The 17,110-nt window shown below is 34.4% G+C and overlaps 1 protein-coding gene across 1 annotated transcript in view; it reads left to right on the top strand.

Annotated features, from left to right (window-relative positions):
• Positions 1 to 1,801: 1,801 nt before the first annotated feature.
• LOC124353153 overlaps positions 1,802 to 17,110 on the top strand; it is a 52,529-nt gene continuing 37,220 nt past the window's right edge. Inside the window, 3 exon segments of the mRNA XM_046803018.1 lie at positions 1,802 to 2,634; positions 2,636 to 3,087; positions 16,938 to 17,051. Of these exon segments, the coding sequence (XP_046658974.1) occupies positions 1,819 to 2,634; positions 2,636 to 3,087; positions 16,938 to 17,051 (1,382 nt within the window). The 5' untranslated portion in view covers positions 1,802 to 1,818.

The following is a 17,110-nucleotide window of genomic DNA, read 5'->3' on the forward strand; positions in this document are numbered from 1 at the left end:
AATTGTATTATCTGGATAGTAAAGTCTATGTTTAACAGTGATTGCAAAAACAGTTTAAACAAAATTTGTCGTTTCTCTTAAGCTTACTCTATGCTTTAAAACTATAAGTGTAATATATGTTTACAAAGAACAGCTGATTAAAAATTTGAAAAGACGTTAACATATGTTTGCTGCAATGCATTTCTTATGGGTATTTCTGTAACCAGTGGGGCGGAATCCTGAATCGGGAAAGGGATGGGCATAGCTTATAAACCTTCTCCGTGGAAAAATACATATACGTACAAATTTTCATCATGATCGGTCCAATAGTTCACGATTCCATAAAGGACAAACATACAAACATTCATTTTTATATATATAGATAGATGATAATAAATAGTGTATTACAGTAAAAGCCTAACTGTATTATAATGTATAATAATGGTAAGTTACTTCTTTCAATACTTAAATTAAATGAAATGAATTCTAATAACACAATTTAGTATAGTATTTAAATGTATCAAAGATAAAAAATAATTTATTTTCTTTTAATTTTGTTTTTGATAGTCAGTAGTATTAAATTCAAGAGCTGAAATTAATGAACTTATATTGGTTGAATTAGAGTGACCGAATAGATGTTATAAATCACACAATTGTATGAAAAATTAACAACTTTTAACAAGAAATAACTACGTACTCATTGTTGTGCAATCTCTTGAACATGAAGTGCACTTTATCCCATTGTGTTACAGTTTTGTATTAAATTCATTGTCTCATTAAGATTAAGATTTAGATATTAGATGTTTACTAGCTAGTTTGTTAGATAATTAAAGTTTATAAAGATATAGCACAGGCAAAAGTAAAATACGGTAACCGCGGGAAGGTTTTTGATTATCTATGAACGAATCTATGTTACTGTGTTTATTTTGTAACACACAGATAAGATCTGACAAATTTTCATAATTTTAAAGACTTATGAGACTACATGTAATTAAGAACACCATTTAGTTTACTTGTAGAACTGCCTTTTTAAATGCCAAAAATTGGTAGAAATTTTACAAGTCCACATTGTTTTAGAATTAGCAAGTATAAAAATTAAAAGGACACTTCGTAAATATGAAGTATTTCACACAAAGTTGTTGCATGAGGTAGCAAGTGTGTGCTTCTTCGTTACAAGTATTCAAATTTCACAGTCAGCAATTGAATATACATTTTCACAAGTTTTAATAAGAACTGTTAGTAATTAAAATTAAGTAAACTGATCACACATTATTGGGTTCATATAATTAAGCAATCATATGAGTAAATACAACGTATGTCCTTAAACAAGCAAAGGTTAAATCCAAAAAATTCAAAAATTGTCTGACTAGATAAAATTTAACTTAAACGTGTTGGAAACTTCATACTTAATGGTGAGTAGTATTCTTTATAAAACGTAGTTAATTGTTAGTGAAACATTTGTTGTGTCACGGATGAAAACGTAAAAAGAAAAAAAAAATAATTTTTTATTTTGATTTGTTGCTTTGGTAAACAGCTAATAGAATTTTACTTTAAACTTAAAATGCATTAAAAATCTAATCCGTCTACAATACTCCAGTTTATAATATTCAAGTTAAAACGAGTGACCCCATCCTATAATAGGTACAATAGGAAACGTAGGCGTTCCGTCCGCATAGATCCAGTGATTAGGAGGAAGTGACAGAAAGTGCAACGGCTCTGTGGCTCGCGGCGGTAGTGACCTACATGAAGCTACTGGAACTGGATCCGTACTGGAGGGGGTCTGGAGTGAGTCAGCTGGAGCTCCTCACTCAGTACTCGGGTGTCTGGTGAGCGAGAAGGATGTACCACACGAAGTACGACGAGTCGCGGGCACGGGACACGACCCACTGGTGGGTCACGGCGGGACTGTGCGGGATGGTGGTCACCTTGGCCTTCGTGGGGCTCACGCTGTGGCTGGGGATGGAGGAACCTCGACAGGTGGACTCTACAGAGTTCCGGTACAGTCCACCACCCCAAGGGGAGCCGAGGGGTATCCCGCGGCCTCCTAGGGGCAGGATAGAGAAGGTCCACAAAGAGGAGGAGAAGTCGCCAACCCGTCTGAAGTTACCGATACCCCAGGCACCACCCATGGGACAAGAGGACACCCAGGAGATCCGGACCTACAAGGGGACACTTCATCACGGTGAGGAACTCATGAACGAAACAGGAGTAAAGGAGAGCAGCATTAAGAAGAAAAGCGAGGCTGTATTCCCTTCAGGATTTGATCCCGACATGTTCTTGTCCCACGGTATTTTTGGTGCCGACAACAGACGAGATGATCTTTCAAACGATTTTGAAAGTCATGAAAGACCCGAAATTCCACCCTTTTCGTACATTCGAGAGCCCAACGAAGTGGAAGACCGAATAGACGACGCCCCCGGTAATTCTTTCCTGTACCCGGACTCGAGTGTGGAGAATTTTGGAGACGATACGAACTCCCTCACGGATTTCTTCAAGAAGAGCTTCCAAGAAGTCCGGGATTGGTTGATGACTCGCGGTGACCAGACTGCGAATTCTGAATGGCTCCAACTTTTGTCGGCCTTCAACCAATCGGTGATCCAGAGGAATCTGACAGCAATAATGACGCAGCTGAAGGATATGTATAACTCTTCGGATTGTAGCTGACGTTCCTGTGTCTTCTTTGCTGTATCCAGATGCGCGTAATGGATCCAGCCTACTATCCTTCGGACTCCTCGCCATCGACTTGTTCCTCCTTCACAACGTCCAGCAAATAGCCTGGAACGAACAGGACGACCGGATGCTGGACGATCCGGAAGTGGTAGCGATGAACGCTCTCTTCCTGCCACCTGACCGGCTGCGGCAGCTGCACCAGAAGGGTTCGCGAGTGTTGAAAACCTCCGAAGACAAGAGCGTTCTGACTGAAACCTTGGAATTCGTCAACAGCATGCTGAGGGCTATCCTGAACCTCAACAAGGCCTTCAGGAGGTCCGGAATGGCCAGAGAGACAGGTCCTAACACCATGGATTGTATATGGACACTGTACTGCAGAAATCTTGACAAGACTGCAAAATTACAAGGGCCGTACGGGTTCCTCGCCAAGATGAACAGGTATGTTCTCTAGATTTGATCGATCTGTTTAAATTGTAACTAAATCATTACGCAATTAATTTTAGGCTATTAAATATTTATCCTTTATAATGTGTTAATCGTCATTAGATTTAAAAAATATATAATACATATTTTTTCTTACTTCACATTGAATTTAAATTCATTCGAGTTCTTTAGTAAAAGTAACGAATAGTAAGGTTAGCAGTGAAACATAAAAACTATTTATAGTTGACTCACCTTATCTACTCAATTAGGCTACATTCTGTGAAAGTTACATTATTTAATTCAAATGTTCAGATTTATAAATTCAGTAAAATATAATTAAATTAAACTGATTAGTTGATCTTAGTAAAACAGTAGTTACGTTTTAGAGGAATATATACATATTAATATATATATATATATATATATATATATATATATATATATATATATATATATATACACACACACTAGGCTACAATATCTTTGTATTACATAGACAATATAGCCTGTTGGGTAACAATAAAGTTGTCTATAGCAATGTGAACAGTAGGTATGTAACAATAGCAAATTAACATAATTTACTCAATGAGTCATTTACGACCATGCGTGCAAGTATGTAATAAGTATAAACTTATTGCTTGGTAAATCTCACTTAATTAGCATGATATAACTACTGTTATGTTATTATCGTATTTATTAACTCGTTATAGCGGACATTTTATATTTTACTTTATAAAACTTAATGGACCATAAAGATTTGTATGCCGGAAATTAATTTGTTTTTAGATATTATAAAGGTTTGAATACCAATATTGATATCGCTTCAAGACTAGAATTATAATTTTCTCAATGTAAAAGTCTCTATATTTATTGAGTATAGTTAAATATATTCGAGCAATCAGTCATCACAAATAATAATCGATTACATTATGACATTTTAAATCAAAATTCATATTTATTTATGGACAAAATTAGGACACGTAATATTCTCTTACTTTGAATCTCTCATAAATGCTAACAAATTAAAAAACTACATAAAAAACTACACAATACTTAAATTTGGAATAAATAACTGCAAAATGAATAATTCCAAACAAGAACGGAATTCTTTGCTTGTCAAGCGGAAACAGTGAACGAATTATTGTACATTACAGTTATAAGAAACTTGAACATTGACGTTCCAACGAATATTCGATCGTGAACAACAAATTTCAAACAGTTAACACAAAAGAATGAGCAAGGTCCCTTTTAGAAACAGAAAATACAATATATCTCAAATTACGATTTTGTCAAGTCAGTTAATTTTAAGGTTGTGATGTAAAGATATTTTGAGGTGAGTTATTATATTTTATAAGACGAAAAAAGTCCTCTAAGGTAGAAATTAAATACATTTTATATCAGTAAGGTACACATAACATTAGACTGTCTCACTGTAATATTTTAATTGCAATGCTATACATTATTAATATAATTATTTAAGCCAAGATAGTAATTTACCTACTATCTGAACCAATTAAAAATATTTTGCCAGATGTACAAACATGCAAATAGTCAAATAACAGAATTTGGAAGGTAGGTGAATGAAATTTACTGTTAGGAATTTGTGGTGTAAACACGATTAGCATTTTATTTATGTGTAAATAAAATTCACAAGTAAAATAAATTGGCCGAGTTTGCTTCTAGATACGGAAAGTTGTCTACACACAAATATGAATGGACAGTTTGTATTCAGAATCTGTTATCATGCTCTAAGATCAGTAAACGATGGGACAACAAGCCGCTCCAAAGTCTACACGAAATCTGCGTTTATTACTCTTCCGGTAGAATGAGTCATGAGTGGAGACATCGCATTGGTTCAGCGTGATAAGCTGGCTACAGTTTCAAACACAAGAACTGCGACCGACTTTCCTTATTGTTGTTTCTTATTTCTCTAAATTGCAGTTTCTTGTCCGCCAGTTCACGCAATCAAATTGTAACAGTCGTGGCATTGCAACAGATGTAGCCTTTGCAATTCCTTATCCATTTGGCAGATTGAGGGCATTTTCTACTGAATAAAATATCTAATTTTGATGGCTGATGTCTTAGTAGATATCGAATCAAATAGTCTATTTGCAGTCAACAATATACAAGGTGTAAATGTAGTCCTGACGCGCTTGAACCTATTCCAAAACGGATTGAGATTCGATATAAAACCTTCATCATACTAATTAAAATACTTGTTTTTTATTTTTTTGAATGATAAAAAAATTTCCTCCTTTTCAAAAAGCGGGACGGGATTATAACTTTAAATTTTCGAATTGTAACCCATATCTTGTGACATTCCATTTTAAAGATCTATTCAAAACAAAACATCGCTACGAAGATCCTAGAAAAAGTTATGGGCAAATACACGATTACAATGTAATGTCGACGACACCAACACCAAACAAACCATGCAAGAACCAAAGAACCAAAACTAAGCACACCAGAAACATCAGTACTACGTAAAGGGATAAGGTAGATACCTCAAAGTCTCACTAAAAGATATCACGCATACATTGTGTTGAAATGCGCAGGGCATTGCCTTTATCCCGACATTATTCTTTTTGTTTTTTTGCCTGTAACTTTGACTAGAGGTGGCGTAGAGAGGTTTTCTTAGTGTCATCGTGTTTCTATGAAACATACTTTTAAAATTACGTCACAAGATAGGGTTTGCAATTTTAAATTTTAAAGTTACCTCCCCGTACTCCCCTTTTCATAGGGGAGGGGAATTTTTTAATCTTAAAAAAAAAAACATTATGGTTGCCTGTAAAGTCGGTTTTACGGGCGAAGATTTTACGTGACAACGTCTTTTTCTCGGTAGAATATTTATTGATATGAATATTATTAAATTGCACAATAGGAACAAGGAATTGAATGAAAATAAGAATTGCACAAATTTTAACTATAGAAATATATTTTGTTTACTAAAACATTGTACATAATTTGAAATTAATTAAAATTGGTTATTGTAAATGGTAAAGTTGAATAAAACATTTACTAAAATTGGAATTTGAAATTCTTGCTAAACACAGTTAAATTCTAACTCCGCGCGTGGTGATTGGTCGGTTTAGTTCGTTTGTTTGGTCGCACTGTTATGACAGGTTAGAGGTCATAATTTGTTATTTTAAATGTTTGACTAGCAATACGCGGTGTTTCTTCTCAATCGACTGAATTACGATTGATTGCAGAGTGATTTAAACTAATAATTTACTTAACACTATCAACATTTGTCAATAGTATGACATAACCTATAAACTCAGTTTCTCAACTTTTGTGTCAATCTAACAATTAATCAATCAATCATAGTTTACGATAATGAAATATCAGTGTACAATTATTTACCTTTATTGTTGTAGTTGTTGTAAATGACGAATCTAAGCACTCCACATTTTCACGAATAAACATAGTTATCTGCTTTATCCCGTGCGGCGGACCCACAGTTATCTGCTTTATCCCGTGCGGATCCCGTGCGGCGGACCCACTCGACGGGCATTGTAACGTTACCGGGCGTTACACTTTTTCATGAGTGACTCCGAGCCGCAACCTAATTTAAGACGTTGTCACGTCAAAAACTTGAACATTGACGTTCCAACGAATATTCGATCGTGAACAACAATTTTCATACAGTTAACACAAAAGAATGTGCAAGGTCCCTTTTAGAAACAGAAAATACAATATATCTCAAATTACGATTTTGTCAAGTCAGTTAATTTTAAGGTTGTGATGTAAAGATATTTTGAGGTGAATTATTATATTTTATAAGACGAAAAAAGTCCTCTAAGGTAGAAATTAAATACATTTTATATCAGTAAGGTACACATAACATTAGACTGTCTCACTGTAATATTTTAATTGCAATGCTATACATTATTAATATAATTATTTAAGCCAAGATAGTAATTTACCTACTATCTGAACCAATTAAAAATATTTTGCCAGATGTACAAACATGCAAATAGTCAAATAACAGAATTTGGAAGGTACGTGAATGAAATTTACTGTTAGGAATTTGTGATGTAAACACGATTAGCATTTTATTTATGTGTAAATAAAATTCAAAAGTAAATTAAATTGGCCGAGTTTGCTTCTAGATACGGAAAGTTGTCTACAAACAAATATGAATGGACAGTTTGTATTCAGAATCTGTTATCATGCTCTAAGATCAGTAAACGATGGGACAACAAGCCGCTCCAAAGTCTACACGAAATCTGCGTTTATTACTCTTCCGGTAGAATGAGTCATGAGTGGAGACATCGCATTGGTTCAGCGTGATAAGCTGACTACAGTTTCAAACACAAGAACTGCGACCGACTTTCCTTATTGTTGTTTCTTATTTCTCTAAATTGCAGTTTCTTGTACACCAGTTCACGCAATCAAATTGTAACAGTCGTGGCATTGCAACAGATGTAGAGCCTTTGCAATTTCTTATCCATTTGGCAGATTGAGGGCATTTTCTACTGAATCAAATATCTAATTTTGATGGCTGATGTCTTAGTAGATATCGAATCAAGTAGTTTATATTTGCAGTCAACAATATACAAGGTGTAAATGTAGTCCTGACGCGCTTGAACATATTCCAAAACGGATTGAGATTCGATATACAAACCTTCATCATACTAATTAAAATACTTGTTTTTTATTTTTTTGAATGATAAAAAATTTTTCCCCCTTTTCAAAAAGCGGGACGGGATTGTAACTTTAAATTTTCGAATTGTAACCCCTATCTTGTGACATTCCATTTTAAAGATCTATTCAAAACAAACCATCGCTACGAAGATCCTAGAAAAAGTTATGGGCAAATAACCGATTACAATGTAATGTCACCTACAAAAAGACACCAACACCAAACAAACCATGCAAGAACCAAAGAACCAAAACCATGCACACCAGAAACATCAGTACTACGTAAAGGGATAAGGTAGATACCTCAAAGTCTCACTAAAAGATATCACGCATACATTGTGTTGAAGTGCGCAGGGCACTGGCTTTATCCCTACATTATTTTTTTGTTTTTTTGCCCATAGCTTTGACTAGAGGTGGCGTAGAGGGGTTTTCTTAGTGTCATCGTGTTTCTGTTAAACATACCTTTAAAATTACGTCACAAGATAGGGTTTGCAATTTGAAAATTTAAAATTACCTCCCCGTGCTCCCCTTTTCAAAGGGGAGGGGAATTTTTTAATCTTTCAAAAAAATATTTTAATAAGTATAGTGAACGTTGTACATCGATATCTCAATCCGTTTGGAGTACATCCAGGCGTATCAGGACTTCATTTACACCCTGTATATGTTCTTAACATGCAATCATTTCAGTAAATGGGTTATGCTAATTATGGATCGTAGAATCTATTTAGATCAAAGTGACATTAATTAATTAAGATAGCCTACTAATATAAAGTGGGACGTAAACTAACATTGGCTTATCTCACACCCGCATCTGGAATGGTATTTAGGGGTGGAGTATTAGATAGAGATCAGGGTGGCTGTGGCAGGCAACTGAAATTTTATGACCCTTTTCACCAACACCTTTCATTTTGACTTTATGTTAGTCTCGAAAGTGATCACATAATGTAAAAATTATATTTTATAAACCATTTACTTCGGCGGTCATGTTTTGATAAAAAACCACACAATGCAAGAAATTAACACGTTATTGCAAGTAATGCAAGACAAACTGGCTATACAAATTCAATGGGCATAGTTTAATTTAGTCTTTTAATCACCCACTCAACGAAATGACAAATTTCGAATATACACAGACAATGTTAGGGCCGCATGGGCTTTTCTTACATTTACAATTACCGACGACTAGAACAAATTAATTACATACTACCTTATAAGTAAAAAATAAATAAAGAATTACGTTAAATAACATGGGTAATTCAATACCATATTTTCACACATGAATGACGAATTAAAAAATTAATCATAGGGGTACTTAAATCATATTTGTATGTGCCCATATTTCCAATATTGGAACAGCGGCGACTCCAGGCACACTGAAGTGATATCAGAAACTATAGGAGATAAAGCAAAGATTCAATAGACAAAGTTGTGCGAAATAACTAGATCAGCAAATCATTCTGGTTAAGTTAATTTATTATTGGTTGCGTCGTTCACTCGCTGCGCTCAAAAAACTGTTTTGGATAAAACTGTCACTTATTAGAATCTATAATGGAACGATTTTTACGTGGAATCTGTATGAAATTTCTTCTAGTTTTTTAAATATAATAACAGAAAAATTTTTTAGACCGGCAAGCAGGAGTATGGTTTAAGTAAATTAAAAAACCGTAAAGTACCATTTATTTACTAAATAAAAAGAAAATAGATTATTTATTGGTTTAAAAATTACCGTATGAGTTAAACTTTGCTTGTGGGTTTCATCCAATAACTCATAAACCCCGTTTTTGTATTTTTAAATAACGTTTGAAGGGAATTTTTACTATACTATTCGGATGGTTGGTAAACCTGACAGATATTTTACTGCACCCAGTGTTAGAATCAGCTTTTTAGAGACACAGGAATTATATGACAAGGCCAGTGTAAAAATAAGTGTTGATGACATTTTTGTAAATAAGGTTTCAAATCGTATCATATTTTATAAACTTATACAAAAACAAAAATCATAATATAAAAATAACTAAATAATACAATAAAACTGCTAACGAAACTTGGTTTTTCTAACTAAACAATAGGGTTAGAAAAGTCGTAATTAACTTAATTGTTTTATATAATAGGAATGTAAACGTAAAGACTCAGTGTTAAGTAGCTTTCAATATAGCCCGCGCTCCGATTTTATAAGATGATTTAAATTATTTTTTAGCGCAGTGAATTAACGACGCAATCAATAATTAATTTAACCACATTAATTTCCTGGTCTTTTTATTACGCACAAATGTGTCCATTTAATCTTTGCTATATCCGTTATAGTTTCCAAGATCCCTATCATGTATATAAAATTTGGAACACGCTGTATAAATAAAGAAATATGTATGTGAGTATATGTAATTTTATATATACAGGGTGTTTCGCGAGAGGTTGGCACAAATGCATGACAGTAAACACAAAAAAGCAGAATAATTCATATAAGCATATGTTCTATCTTGCTTCGTTTTGTATCTCTCTGTCCATCTATGTTTTTGTATCTCAGATAATGTATGTCATAAAAATTGTATCTCAGAACCCGTTGGAGCAAATAACATGAAGTTTGGCAGTTATGTTGAGCTAATTAATGGGAAATAGAAAGAAGTAAATACATATTATCACTTTCCGTTTCAAGATAGCGGCATTTAACATTTTTCAAACCTTGAAATCCCAAAAACTGTTAGTCCAACATAAAAATTTAAAGAATAATTCATTATTTATTGCAAATTTAATGAAAAAAACTAACAATACCAAATTTGTTAAAATCAGTTGAGAAATAAAATAATTACATTAATTTTAGTTGGTGAGTGTTTATGATTGCTTACATTTTAAAAAGTATATATTTAAATACAAGTCCTTATTATTTGTTATTTATCAGTCTTTGCATTAAAACAAATCAAATAATATGAAACATGAATATGGATAAGATGTTTCATTTTGACATATAATTTATATTAAGGTTGAAAGTTACAAATGTCTAGAGTGACTATGACGAATTTGACGGCTAGATCATTTTACTGCCTTGCAATTATCAGTTAGTTAATATGATAATTAATACCTAAACGGCTAAGAGTTTATTTATGTATGCCTTTCAGTTCAAAGTCACCGGTCTATGAACTCATCACCGTTCTATAAAGCACGCAATAAAATGCATCTAGAGTTTATGAAGAAGCCTTGTTAAATGATCTCTACTTAGTTGAGATGGACTGCATGAAGTGTGACCAGAATCACAGCATGCACTTTGTTTAAAGGCATTGGCGATGACGTCATCAGCAGGGTAGTGACCTGGGTAGAATGTGTACGGATGCCATCAACCTTCAACCTTGTGATAAGTGAAGATGTACTACACTCCATTATCGTCACTGACATGCGTCAGACGTCACAAATAGCGTCCATCACGCTTGTCCCATCTATAGTTAGGCTACTTGTGATAGCCTCATTCTTGCCAATTCACTTACTCATCCTACCATTCACCGAATTGGAGACAAGGAATTGCAATTTGCCAAATATGTCGCTGAGATTGCAGTACTCAGAAATATGATTAGGTTTGGGCTGTTTCGTCAAAATAATAATTCCGTTTATGTGGCAGCCATCATTTTGATATGTAACTAGCTGTTTCCCGCGACTTCGCACGATTTTCGTAAGCTTTGCCCTGGTTCAAGTGAATTATGCTTCCAACCCCGATGTAGAATTTGTCTTGTTGCCACGATCAAGAAAATCTGTCAAAAGTGTATGTTTATAGCCATTGTACACGTACATGTACTTTATTATGAAGTAGTCTAACACTCAAGCTTTAAGTTCAACCAGAAATTAATTGTAAAGACAAATATATATCATAACTTATCGCCTTCAAATAGCGTTTGGCTATTTAATATACGTGACCGTCTCGTAATTGCAGTTTATAATATGCAGGCGCTTTTAAAACTGTAATCTTATGAAACGCCGCATGGTGGCGAGTTATATCAATGGGCATAGCATATAAACTTTCTACGTAAAAAATTACATATAAATATAATTTTTCATAATGATCGGTCAAATAGTTTCTGATTCTATACAGGACAAACACACAAACATTTATGTGTGTGTATGTGCGTGTGCGTGTGTGTGTGTGTGTGTGTGTTGTGTGTGCGTGCGCGTGCGCGCGTGTGTGTGTGTGTAATATGCGGAGTAAGGGCAGAAAAAAGGTAGAGGCCATAGCATACGCAATTCTCTTAAATTTTAAAGGATAAGTCCTAAGAGAAATGAATTATTTCGTAAAAAAATTATCAAAAGAACGGACAAGTGGAGGATAAACCTGTTATACTGATCAGCAGGACAGAATGGAGAGTAGATGAATGAACCGTTATAATAGTGTTATACGTGTACAAACAAAAGTTTAAGAACAGAAGACACAAAAGAAGTTGGAAGTATTGGGAAAGAAACAAGACTTTTGAACATTTGCTATTGTTCAGTGATACAAAAATCATTAAAGCCACGTTTCGCGATCTATAATCGGAAGAAGAGAACAAATTGCAGATCTCGAAACGTAGTGTTACTGATTTTTTGTACCACTGAACAATGGCAAATGTCCGGAAAAATCCTGTTTCCTTCACACAAAAGAAGTTGCAGACAGAGTTGGCGTGAACAAAACAGGTCCAGTCCTGTCCTGACCTTTAAACTTACTGACCTTACCCGTAGAAGTTTAATGATGATCGATTTATGTTGTAAATCGATTTATAGCTATTTTTGTATTTTCTACTCAAATCCCTACCACACGCTTTCATAAAATATCGAGGCTAAAAAAACTTGCAGACACCAAATGTCTTTGACGATCCAGGTGTGTTTATGGCGCGGTAAACAATAGTGTTTAAACTAAGGACCCTCAATGTGAGCTTGTTGTGAAGTTATAAAACACTGATTGAATATGTGTTACATACAACACAGAAACTACACTGTGCTGCTCAAAAACAGGGAAAGCTGGAATTTTGTGAACATTAACAGGTTGTATTGGCAATTGTTTCATTTCTTATCAATCGAATCTGTATTAACCCTCATACGAAGCAGAATTAACCAGGTAATTAATTAATGGAGCTTGAAGATGTATAACTTAGAAGGTTAAGAAAATGACAAGTTCCCCAGTTGTTTGCAATGCAGTATATATTACTTTTACTTTTCGGATTGTGAAATGGTAGTAAACAAATCAACGAAATATCTTTCAACGATTTTGTTGTGTTGTCTAAGCGCGAAAAACACGTCTCGGATAGTCTTTAGTCTACAGCCATTAAAACTTTAACTTTAGATTAAATAAAAGCTAATTATTCACATGGATATTCCTCGGAATTAGCAAACTAAAGGGTACACTTTGAGCAAATAGTAACCCCTTATTTATGAGTGTAATAATATGCAAAATATAATATTACTGTATTACTTTTGTGTTATCAATGTTTCTATGGTTAATATTTAGCAACTAACCAAAAATATAAGTAAAAAACTGAATTTAACCATTAACTGCAAACTGAGGTTCTCAGTGATTGGCCAAAATAGCCAACAATACTAAAACCGAATAAACGGCAGCTCTCAACGTGAGCCATGTCTTGTCACAGTAAATCTGCTCTAAATCAATGATTTATTATTCGACAGAAACATTTTTGGGTCATTAGATTTGTGATAATACCCTTTAAACACTGTTATTCATGTTGTTCTTGAGAAGGAATTCTGGATTTTAAGATATTCAAAGTTTAAATGTTTTTATGGCTGCCATTTTGAAAATACTAAAGATAAATTCATGATATTTATATCAGTAACTGGCCTTATTATCATAAACATTTGAGCCAAATTTGGTATAATTTAATTTATATTTTTGTGGGATATTAATGTTTTGATAAAAAAACAGACAGACAGACAGATGGGTAACCAAGCATCGGAGATCCATGTTCATATGTGGTGAAATATGTTTGTCTTGACCTGAGCAATAACGTGGTATACCTTTGCCCAGAGAGTTACGGGGCACCCTGTATATAGACTAAGGTGGCGTGCAAATTAATTTTTAACTTTCACGAATCTTCTTTCCTTTTCACCATTAACTTAAATTATCACAACAATGTTATCAATTTTCAACAATCGTACATACCTCTTTCGAATAGCTCTCAACGTAAAAATTGATAGCAAATTTAAAGTCAAAGCAAAATAAATTGTTAGTTACACAATATCGTGAAGGGGAAACGTCCGGGTTGTGTTACAGGAAACCAGAATCTGTAACCGCGAGCTGAAATAAGGAGTTGGTGGGAGTCCAGAATACAAGTTACGTAGCCGTACAAAAGAGCTGCTCACACATAAACCTCGGTCAGCCCAGGTAAATGTAGCGGCGAGATTAATGGGTAAGGGCAGAATAATTGGGGGCACTCGGCGGAAATGCGGGCTGTGGCGGTGACAATAGCGCTACGGTGCCCGGATCTGCTCGGATCCTATCACCAACCTGCATCTGTACTTGGCTTTCTCACTCAGCCTACTAACACCACCCTAATTACCATACAAGGTCGTAAATTGAGGTCACGTGATTTTATTATAGCGTGTCAATGGATGGGCGATCCCTGATCTATAGGACGGTAAGTCCCAACAACCCTGGTTGTCAATCATCCTGAAACATAACCCTCTCACTGACCGTAGTATCTGATTACGTTTTGATTTATGTGCTACAACATTTCGGAAAACAAGTTCATAATTACATTTCAGTAACAAAACTAACAGCTGTGAAGAACTAACTTTGTATATAACATCTTTAAACATCTTTGAACCTACATGAGGAAGAAAAGTATTTCTGTAGTGCTAGTCAAATACGGTGGTTGATGCATTAAGTGTAGTTACAACTATTCTGTAGCAATCTTAGTTTGCACTTATTTTTATTTTATTATACTGTACATATATTTCTAAATTTATTTAGTTCTTTAGTGTAATGTGTTTCTTTTTTAATCTTTCTTTCTGTCTTTTTATATATCATGTAGTAAGCGCACAGTTTTTTTAATGGAACTCAGAGCCACGCACATGATTCGTCCCATGTGGCTCTTTATTCATTTTGTAATGTGTGATTGATTGACAAATAAAGTCTTTCTGATTTCTGATTTTTTTTCTGATATTTTTGCAGTCAAATTACAGTAATTACCTAAGGACGGTAATTATTAGATTGCTCATTAAATGCAGTTCCTCAAGCTAGTGCAATGCAACACTAGCGAAAGAGCTAATCCGAGTAGTTAGAATCAGATTACGAGAAGATCCAGTGCTAAAATCTGTAGCCGCTGTTCAGGTTGCGCGCTTTCTACGGGCGACTGAATGAAACAGTAATTATAAAATATAAAATAATACTGATGTTATTAAACCGTTAAATTGAATCTGTAAAGTCTACAATAACAAAAAACGCCCATCATACAAATTTAATTCGTAATAATGAGGTAATTACTAAAACATCCAAATAGATTACAACTCTAAGCAAAAGATTTAGTACGGCAGGAGAGAGAGCGCTCAGTGGGTTGGGTCAGTTCCTTTGATCCGGCCCGTTCCGCCCCTCCTTACATGAGCGGTGGGTGGGCGCTGTGACTCTTCTCCACTTGTCTAGTAGGTTCTGGAATTTGAATGTTCTCGATCGATGCGTCAATAACCATATAAGGAATTGTAGCGACACATCGAGTTGAGTTGAGCTCCAGAAGTGAACTTGTTAAGTGACAGAATTATTGGTCGTAATTATACTCCTGATCGTGACAGTTGGAAATGTGTTAATAATTATTGACTGTGTTAGTGTGACATAGACTCGTGTGTAAATATATAGACAGTATAGTTAATAGTGGCATTGTGACAGTATATGACAGCTTTGTAAACAATTAGTTTACTTAAAGTCATCCTAGTTTTAAATTCCAATATATTATATTTAGATTTATTTATAAGATAAATAAATATTTATTGGATTCAATATGCACCAAGTGTTTTAGTTAAGCGAACCCGTAATATTAATAATAAACATAAAAAATAATGTTCACCTTCTGTGCAACCAAGGAACAAAAGTCTAAGCATTTTAAAATCTATAAACTTTGTTCAAAGACGCTTTCAGAATCTTATTATCAACTTTGTACATTCCTTTTAAAGCCTGGTGACTGTTAACGTTTTATGTATGAGGAAGTGCAGTGATAATGTCCGCTCAACAAGCCAAATTATCGATCATTGCAAATGTCGGCCGAGAGTAATGGGCAGCTGGTAATTGCAAGGTCTTGTAATTATGCAACTACAAGTACAGATGACCCGCTACGGTTGTATGTCGTGAGGACAGCAGCTTGTCAAATGTCACATTACATGAACTAAGTAGGTACAATCTACATAATGTACTGTAATATATAGTTGCTTATTAGTGAAGAAGTGGTAGGATTTTAATATACGAAGTTATTATTCTTGTGTATGACGCGAGACACTCTCGAACACAGGAGGAGGTCATGAATATGAAGAAGACAAGGCTGATATCTAATGCATCAGAATTGTATGAAGGTATTATGAATAACAAAATTCTTGTACTGACATGTAAAGTTTTCTGCTTAGTACTATATTGTACCAGACAAATAAATCAGGTTTGCTGTGTGCATAATGTACGTACTATTATTCATACGTATTTGAAATATAAAAGAACAATCGTACAATCTTTTAGTTTTTTTTAACAAATATTAATGCATACATATTGGTAACGTATTTATATATTTTTGGAACAAAATTAAGATATTTTACAAAATTCTTTGAAAATGAATTAATTGTTTAAAATATATACTCCATTACTGTAAAATATATGAACTTTTCAATAAAAAGTTCAAGTTGATATCTTTTGTAGAACTTGAAAGATACTGTAATTACTATCATAGGGAAAATAGATAAAATCGCCCTTTAATACAATAATTGGAAGATGATCAGAAGGAAAAAACGAAAGGAAAATAAGAAAGGAAGAAAAAAAGTACATTCGAAGGTTGTGGGTGCATTCAAGGATGATTGATCACATCCTTCCTACAAGTTAGGTAAGGAGCTAAGCTCACCAACAGTTATGGCAGACATCTTGCTGAACTGTTCATTCCGTTTTCTTTCAATTTGTGGTTGAAACAAATTAAACCCGAGAGCAGAAGGAGAGAAGACTTCAGCTTTTTGCGGGTGTTTTCATTTTGACTTATACGTGTATTCTATGAAAGGCTTTTCTGTTTCAGCCTAGGCCTGCGTCTCATGATGGGGGAGTTCCCAGCAGACAAGGCTTTTTCGCAGCTGCTGGCAGAGGCCACCTCAGGCTGGAGACCCATCGACTGCCAGAGGCTCTTTCCAAGGTTAGTTCAAAACTCCAGTTCTTCACAAGGAGTTCAGTTGGAGTAGAAAACAGTAACTG

The sequence above is a fragment of the Homalodisca vitripennis genome, chromosome 1 (genome assembly GCF_021130785.1).
Source record: "Homalodisca vitripennis isolate AUS2020 chromosome 1, UT_GWSS_2.1, whole genome shotgun sequence".
NCBI lineage: Eukaryota > Metazoa > Arthropoda > Insecta > Hemiptera > Cicadellidae > Homalodisca > Homalodisca vitripennis.